The sequence below is a fragment of the Lathyrus oleraceus genome, chromosome 3 (genome assembly GCF_024323335.1).
Source record: "Lathyrus oleraceus cultivar Zhongwan6 chromosome 3, CAAS_Psat_ZW6_1.0, whole genome shotgun sequence".
Taxonomy (NCBI): Eukaryota; Viridiplantae; Streptophyta; class Magnoliopsida; order Fabales; family Fabaceae; genus Lathyrus; species Lathyrus oleraceus.
Window position 1 is genome coordinate 245,659,647 of NC_066581.1, and position 9,379 is coordinate 245,669,025.

General features: G+C 32.1%; 1 protein-coding gene across 1 annotated transcript; it reads right to left on the reverse strand.

Annotated features, from left to right (window-relative positions):
- Window positions 1-5,019: 5,019 nt before the first annotated feature.
- On the reverse strand, window positions 5,020-8,692 carry LOC127126646 (uncharacterized J domain-containing protein C63.13). The gene is made up of 3 exons (XM_051055607.1): window positions 8,314-8,692; window positions 6,460-6,528; window positions 5,020-5,746 (listed from the first exon to the last, which is right to left on the reverse strand). Exons 1-3 carry the CDS (start codon window positions 8,548-8,550, stop codon window positions 5,141-5,143), a joined length of 912 nt encoding a protein of 303 aa, XP_050911564.1. The 5' UTR covers window positions 8,551-8,692; the 3' UTR covers window positions 5,020-5,140.
- Window positions 8,693-9,379: the final 687 nt, after the last annotated feature.

Here is a 9,379-nt window from a genome sequence, read left to right on the forward strand (position 1 = left end):
TTTCAATGTCTATCAACACCATCAAACAGAAAAATATTCATTTTCAGGTAATGAAACCAATTTTTAATGACAATATACACTCTCAGCTTTCCGACGCTTCGAACTACATCGAGTCGGATACTAGGAACAAAAGTTATGAATTTTTAAAGTTTTTAAGAAATTGTTCCCAGTGTAACCGGTTATCCTAAAACCAGTAATTGATTACACTACATCCAATAGTGCAACCTACACTATCACACACGCACGGTAATCGGTTACCCAAAAACTGGTAACTGGTTACACCCTCATTTACAGCCTCTGTGTGGTATTTGTTACACAGGGTAACCGGTTACCCAAAAACCAATAACCGATTACACCCCTCAAATTTTACCCAAACGTGTTTTTAAGCAGTGTAATCGGTTACTCCAATTCTAGTAACCGATTACACTGTTGTAGAAACACTTTTCTGCATTTTTTTCAAAACGAAAATCATCTAAAATTCATCCCAAAACCCCATTTTCTCGCAAATCATTTATACCACATTTTAACCCAAAAGTCACTTTTCCAAAACTCAAAACCCCAACTTATTTACACCGAAAACATTTATAACGCAGTTCCACTCTGACCCAAAACAACATCAATCACACAATACTGACAACAACCAATCCAATTAGCTTTTATGATTCTAACAACAATAATTTATCATTCTAGCATCAATCACAACATCATCATACACATATTTCACAATTTGACAAATATTTCAAAGATCATGAACATGGAGAAGAAAAGCACAAAACCTACATGGCATAATCTACCTACTATCATAATGTTAACCCGTAGATAATCAGAACCACACCCTTACCTTAGAGTTCCTAGCAATAGATTCTTTGACCTTCAACAATAGTGATTCTCCCCTTTAGCCCTAGCCTCTTCTTCTCCCTTTTTGAGTTTCTTCTCTTTTCTCTCAAATGTTATGTTCCCTAAGTTTCTATCCCACAATGCTATTTTCTATTTTTATTATAATTCTTACTATTTTAGTAACTTATTATATTATCACTAATTTCTTAATAATAATAATAATAATAATAATAGTAATAAATAATAATAATCCACTCAATTAACTAATTAAATTAAATAATAACTAAAATAGTTAATTAGTTTTACTCACCACACCACCCTTTCTACAGTTTTGCTCATACACTCCCTAATACCTTAATTTCTATAATTCTAAGGCAACTACCCTACACCAAGGGTAACACAACACATCAAATCACCAATCAGCATAACACAACCACAACTATCACATAATTAAATTACGAAAAATAATTTAATTAAAATCGGGGTGTTACAATTTATCTCAAGCTCATAGTGGGGGGCTCGGGATTCAGATGTTGGAACCCGGTTCATATGAAGAACCAAATGTTGAGTTGTTACCGTATGCATATAAAGTTGAGTTGCGAGTTCGATTCAGAGGGGGGACCATGACGAACATCAGTTGAGTCAATGTTGCATTGCATTATATAATGGTTGTGCAAATGAGATGTTTATGTATTGTTAAGTACTCTTGTATGGAGTTGTGTGAATTTGAATGTGATGAATAACATCGAGATTGGTAATGTATCGTGATACAGACAAAATACAAATACATGATATTGTGGTGCATGTTTGATATGTGTTTGATATGTGTATGATTAGTGATGTGTGAATCTACTCTGATTATTTTATGCACCGATTATTATTTAAAAATATTCTCACCCCCTTTTTGTTTTGTTGCGTCTATGCTCCTCCAGAGTATAAACAATCAAGTACCTGAGTAGGAGTTTGATGTAGAGGATGGTGCTGCGCCTCTTTAGTTTCTTTTCGATCAAGTCTTGTAATTGGAGTCGCTATTATATGTAACACAAGGGGAACGAGTTGTTCTGTTAATTGCTTTATGTTTCATATCGATCATTTGCTTTTGATGATGAACCACTTTTCAAACTTATTTTTGTTGAGGATTTCAATGTCAAATATTTTACAATTTCCGCTTTTTATCAAATGATTCAATTTTCAATTATGTTGTTCATATAGGTTTTCTTGATGTTTGAGTAGCATCCAACTTGAAGGACTTATGTATTACACATGTTTTATTTAATTCTTTGTCGAGTCGGAAAGTAGGGTGTTACAATTTCAACCAAAATTGGATCAACCATTTTCTCCTTAAGTATAATGGTATCTATGACATTAGTGGTAGTACATTCTACTACATTGACATTTTTCTTCCCTACTGAAACATATTTATCTTGCGTAACTTGTTTGTGCTCAGGCTCATGAGGTTTTCCAAGTTGTTGATCTTTCTTCTTGCAAGCAGTAATGGAATGACCAACACAAGAGCAAGGAGTGCAAAACTCAAGGACCTTTTCATATTCAATATCCACAAAAAAGCAAAACCAATCCTTTCCACTAGGATTTTGTAACTGAACTCATTTGTTAGATTAAGATCAACTAGAACCCTAACAAAGTGCCCAGAAGTTCTTTCAAAGGAGGATTTGTTTGATACTAAATATATGAAAATGGGAGTTCTCACACTGCTAGCTATAACAAATATAATTCTAGATCTCCAATACTCTTGAGAGAGACCACAAATTCTAATTCAAACTTGAGTTGATGTTTGCTTAAGAATTGAAAGAACAAAGTCTTTTATCTATGGAAATAATTTGAGCACTCCTTGGGATAGGGTCCAAGCATTAACAGAGTGAACCCTATAAAATCTTCTAAAGAGGAGAAAGCAAATTCAAAGAATCCTTTTCCCAAAAGGTGACGATATTATTCTATTCCTAATTTATATTCTTCCTCTAGAACTATAATGGCTAACCTATCGCCTTCCAGACACGACACCAGAAGTTGGCTTAAAGGGATGTTACAAACATTGTTAGAGACGACTGAGGCAAATCATGTTTCTTTTTTCTGATTTGGTTTTAGGACCTGAACATTAGATATGATGGAAAGGGAAGTTTCAGGGAAGAGCAAATGGGCATCCATGGAGAGAATCATAGGGAAAAGACGAAGATAGATGAAAAGTAATCTTTAGGTAAACTATTTCAAAATCACCATAAAACTTTCTCTCATGTGAAAACTGGTAAACCAAATTCATTCAAATATTTGGTATTCTGGATTTGATATGAAGTTGAGTTTGAATAAGATGAAGAATATTTTAAAATTCAAATCTCTTTTAGTCACCATTTTTCTTCGCTAAATCGGCCGTTAAAGTTAAATGTTATATGTAATTGACTACATCAGTAAAAATTAAGGGACCAAGTTAAAGATAATGGACAAAAAAATATTTATCCTAAATAAAATTCATATTGAATTGATTTCTAGTCAAAAATTTAAAAGTAGTTTAGTCACTAAATTTTTTCTTTTAAATATGAATAAGTGAGATGTGTTTGATTTAAAATATATGTCATTTGAAATTTCCATGCAAATATTAAAGATTAAAGAAAAAATCATTTTATTAAATCATCATTTAATTGAATTTGGATTTTGGTTTGGATTTTTTCCGATTATAAAATATGGAAATGAATCGGGTAATGCAGATACTAATACTCATCCCGAACCCGTATGATTATTTTATTATGTATTTTATTATTTTGGTTTTGATAATTTAGAAAATGTAGTTAATGTTTTGATATTTTGATTTGTATATATTATTTAAAATATTTAAAATATATTTATGAAATTTTTTGAGATTTCATTATTTTATTATTTGTAATATAATTTAATTTTGGAAAAACAGTTATTTTTATTAAATAGATAATAACGGGACGGGGATACCCGAACCCAACCCAAACTCATTTGTTACATATTTAGATTTTAATTCTTCATCCTCAATGAGGATTAGGACCGGGAACAAGTATTATTTTGAGATTTAGATTTAAATTTGGAAAATATAAAAATTATCTCCGATCCGTTCCATTATCATGCATATTCTAATCTAAAGTGAGAAACTCTTATTCTTATATGTTTCACTCAATAAAAAAATGAGTGTTAGGTTGAAAAACAAGTATTCCTAACACTCTTCTTACCAGTGAGATAGTGTTAAAAAGGAAGCGAATATTTAAGAGTATTAAAAATAAAATAGATATTTGAAAAAGTGTTAAAAAGAAAGTGTTTGATGTATATGCAATTTTGATTTATTTTTTTACTTATTTTAGTTCCACTATCCATCAAGATGACAAGCAAACATTTGTAAAGAGAAAGGGTCGTCTTTTGACATTGTACATTGTAGTTGTTAGCATTATGTTTCTCAAGGTCAACTTTTTACAGCAAAGAAAAGTCAAGACAAAGACAAAGCAATTACGACAACGCGCTTTTCCTTGTTTTTACTTATTCCTTTAATAGTTCATATAAAAACAACTCAACCTCATCATTCTATCATCTCAAAATACATACATAAATTCTACATTTACTATACAATTCTTGAATTTGTTGCCTTGGAATTGGAAGAAATGTGTCCACTAAGGTTCATATTGATATTCTTCTCCGCCGTGCTGGCCGCTTATTTGGCATGGACCACCATGAGCTCCACCACTCCGGAGATTGATTTCACTTCTGGCGACCATAAAGATAAATCCTCCTCAGATAAAGATAAATTCAGTATCGTAAAGGTAGTCTAATCTCAATTCCACATTTTCTTTATACAATTCAACATCATATTTTGCACTTTCCTCCTTTTCTTGTTTCCTTTGTTTCTTGTGCTGAGAAATGTTATTTTGATTTCAGATGATCAAGAATGGATTATGTGTACTCGTTGATATGGCCAGTGGAAGGTATCTTTGGAAACATTTGAAGCCTGCAAATGATCATGTCCAACTACAGAGCTCTTAAGATTTCATAAATTGCAAAACTTGTAATTCTTTTATTTATTTTCATCACCAATGCATGTCATGGAAAATTTGTAAATATCAGAATTTTATGTCTTTTATGTCTCATTTTCAAGAACCAGTCTCTTCAATGCAATTAAGGCACACAACATATCTAGAAGATGCATAGTCTGAGAAATGGCTTAAATTTACATACATTTATTTACTGGAATATATAATAATTTACAAACACATTCACTAAAAAAGAACATTGACATCATACAGATTCATAAGAGAGAAATGCTAGCAGAGGGGAATCTTTATATTTGATGAGATTGCAGCTTAATGGACATGTAGATAAGCGTTAACAGCGCACCTTGAGGAACTGGTGCGTAACTTGCAAGGGAAGAGCCAACCCACATGGCTACCATGAACAATGCAACCACACTACTACTGGTTTTCCCAAAAATCCAACTTAAAAATGACAAGAACAATGTTAACATTATGCCACCCCTTCCACCCAAAATCCATGCTATTACATAACCAACTTTATATCCAGCATCTAATTTGTTATCAAATACTGCTGTCAGACTGCTAAATGTAAGGGAGATCCGAGCTCCTAATGTCTGGAATAATAATAATGACAAGAATGCTGATCTAAGAACTTCAATAAATGAACCCCTTTCTTCGTTTGAATTTCCTTCATCTTCCTCCTCGTCTGCTTCGCTGCTGTAGTAATCCTCGTTGACATTGTAATATTCCCAGTATCTTTCACTATGCATTTTCTTCTTTGTGTAAGCCCGCCTATAGCTTCTTACCTCATCATCTTCAAATTCAGTGCCGTAACTCCATTTATTTTGGTAAGGCTTGTGACTGGATTGAAGTTCCCGATCATACTGAATTCTAGTTGTTTCATTTGATAGTACCTGTTTAAGGGTAAATAAATATGTATCATCATGAATGTATTTGCAAATGTACACGGACTCTAAAGGACACTATAAAAGCAACACTTTTAATGTAGTCAAAATTCTGGTGAGTTCATAAGATGATTCAGTAGTAGTTCATGATAGCAATAAATTAGGGGAAAAAATAAGTTTGAATTTCATAACAGATTTATTTTCAATTTGAAAACTTAACTGATGGTAGAACAACATTGGTAAGTATATGATGGGAACCCGAAATTCAGAATATTAATTATAAAAAAAAAAAAGAGAACTACAGAAAATAGTATGTATTCAATAGAAGAGAATGTATCACCAATCTATCTCAGAGCCAAGCTCCCCGTAGATGGAGAAAACTCTCTCTTAGTCTAACCATTATGGTTCATTCAATTATTTTACATAACCATCACAATTCACTCACCTCCCTGTCTAATATTAATACTACTAAGCAACTTACCCCACTCTTTATTTACAATATATCCTTACCACACTCTTTATTACAATATACCCCTTTTTCCTTATATATTCCGCCTCTATATTCAAGAACATAATCAACGAACCAGCAAAACTGTAAAATAACAGTAAGGTCTACACAAAAAAGAATGTAAAACTTTTCTCTTACTCCACAAAAACGAAATTCAATCCCTATCATGAGACAATTATTTCTTTAAAGCAAGAGTTGAATAATGGTTGCTTACTTCATAAGCATGACGGATATTCTTGAACAAATCAGAAGCATGTGAATCCTTGCTAACATCAGGATGATACTGCACTCACAGAAAAATAATAGTCGTAAAATTTATGTTCGGGGATAAATTAGAGATTTAACATTTAAAGAAGACAACCAAATTCAAAGATACTTTCTTCCTGACAAATATATTTTAAAAAAGCAGAGAATCCAAAAATTAAACGTGAAAATTCAAAATGTACATACATTAACAGCATCAATGAAAAGGGTGACCAGTCACTAATCTAAACATGACTTGTGCTTGGGTTTGTGGTGATTGATATAAATTGGTTTGCTCTTTTTTTTTCACATTCAAGCAAGAATCTTCGCCATCTGAGAGAGTCGTGGAGAATGTAGCTTAGGCGTGCATCAATTTGATTGATCATCTTCATAGTTCCTTTAGCAGATCTGACATTGTTTGGTTGGCCAGTGCGCAACACTGAAAACCATTAATGACAGCCATTTTTTCTTCATATTTTACATTGAAAGACTTCAAATTCAAACAGAATGGTGAAGTACCCGTACCAGGTAAGTAGTATACATACCGTACTCATGGTATTTTTTCCTCATAATTCTGTTTTGAGCGAACTTTATGGTTTTCTCATATATTACTACAAAGTTATTCCTATATTTTTTTATTTTGGCTATTGTAACTTAACATAGATTTTGAATATTTAAACTTTTATTGTGATGTTTTGGCTTATTGCCGGAAATCATACCTTTTTAATGTTGTATCTGGTATTGGTATCCGTACCCTCCTAAAATAAAATGGATGACGCCGCAGCCAAATGATAAAGTCTAGGTTTAAATGTAAAAAGGTTAAGTTAGCCAAACCCCAACATCATCCGTTTTCTTATAACAATTCAAGTAACTAAACCATATTATGCTATCTAGTTTGCATAGATTATAAAGTCTGGTTTCGGAACAGCTCGGATTGTTTTATTGTGAATCGATGAAATGCAGCAAAGACTTAAATGTAATAATGAGTTTTAACTACAAATCAAAAGTCATAAAGCAGAAGAAAATCTAGGTCACATTCCAGTTATTTAGGCAAAAGGAGTAACAAAAATGCTAATCATAGGATGAAATGCTACTTCATTCCAACATAAGCAAAAATTATTCTCCAACAACAACCTGGACCGTCTTTGAGGGCATGCAAGGCGGGCTACCATACAGGGTTCAAAATTTATCACGGTTAAACTGTGGTTAAATAAAGCCTCATAAAATGTTGTAACAGACGGTTAAATCATGCTTAAATAGAGCCTCTATTTGTTTTCCGAAGTTAAAATGCGGGCTAACATAAACAGAACCTCCAAAAACTTTGAGACGGCTCTGACAAGAACCATAAGTTTTTGGGTGAACTCAAGTATCCCCAATCAACAGCTAGAGGCTAATTCTTGAATATACAGAGATTAATTCAAGACCTATTAACATCTCTAATACGAATCAGGTTAGCTTATTAGGTTATCTACCAACCATATCTCACTATGTTAACTAACAACAGACTTAATGATAATGAGTTCAAATTCAGAGTCGAGAACACTCAAGATTATAGAAAAATTTTAACAAAATTAAACCATAATCACTAGCAAAAGAATTAATCAAAATACACGTAAAACTCAAGTTCCCTAAACTTGTTAATTTTTTACATTGAATCGGTAATCATGGCGCTAAAAACAAGTTGAAAGTTCACGGCATATTACAACATATATTCTAATCAAAACACAAAATCAAATCGAGCAAGAGAATGTTGAAAACAGTTCCAAAAAAATAAAATTACAATTACCTCATCCAAAATGAAAAATCAGGAGAAGAATTCTAATACCTTAAGGGCGAGGTTGCGATAAGCACGTTTGATATCAACAACATCGGCGGAACGGGCGACACCGAGTACGGTGTAGTGGTCGCCACCGCCGTTGAATGCCGGAGCTGAAGAGGAGGACGCTGAGATTAGTAGATGTCTACGGCGGCGAGGGGCGGCGGAGAGGTAAGTAGAATCAACGGCGGTAGCATGGGAAGCGATGGAGATGGGTCCCACCAGAAGTTGCGATTGCATTGTCATTTTGAAGGACTCGAGTAGAGGTGTACTAAGCTATGCTATACCACAGCCATGGGAGGTGCTAATAGTAATTGATTACAAAATGATAACAGCCACACGAGGGTATTGTTTTGTGAGGGAGAAAAAATGTCATGTCACTATTGAAAAAAATCATTTTAAACATGAAATGGATAGTTTTTATTTATTTATTTGCTTTCCAATGACTTATGATATTTTCTTTAATGATTTTTTTTTTAAATTATGTTCTTCTTTATTTTAGAATCAATCTTCATAGGACCTAAAACAAATCTGGAATAAAATTTATATTACTATAACTTTTTTGTGAATAAATAAACAATATAAACTTCAATGTCTGCCTTATTAAAGCAAACAATAGAGAGTAGAATTTTTTAATATGTGCTACATTTCAACCTACATTCAACGATATATTAATCTACAAACACAAATTTTATTAAATACCAATCGACGAAGAACAATTTTTAGACATGTGTGAATTTTTAGCAAAGAACATGTCAAAATTAGTTCAATAGTATAACTACCATGATATGGTCTAACAAGGAAAATATAAATCATGATACCTTGAAATCAAAATTAATTAGTTTTCTTTGTATATAAAATTAGAACGGAATACAATTTTGGACGCGTATTTATTTGCAGATTTTAACTTAAATTAAAAAAATAAGTTAAAAATATTAATAAATTTAAATTAAAATAGTAATATATATATATATATATATATATATATATATAAAAAGATGAAATATAAACAATAATATCACGAATAATATAATTAAAAATAAAAATTATTAAAACTTTTATTAGATAAATAAGT

What these genes read in the sequence shown, in the direction of transcription:
- LOC127126646 (XM_051055607.1), bottom strand. Translation starts at nt 8,550, where the DNA reads ATGACAATGCAATCGCAACTTCTGGTGGGACCCATCTCCATCGCTTCC. An exon ending in ATCGCAACCTCGCCCTTAAG is followed by an intron (nt 6,529 to 8,313) that starts GTATTAGAATTC and finishes CTGTGAGTGCAG; the next exon opens with TATCATCCTGATGTTAGCAA. An exon ending in ATATCCGTCATGCTTATGAA is followed by an intron (nt 5,747 to 6,459) that starts GTAAGCAACCAT and finishes ACCCTTAAACAG; the next exon opens with GTACTATCAAATGAAACAAC.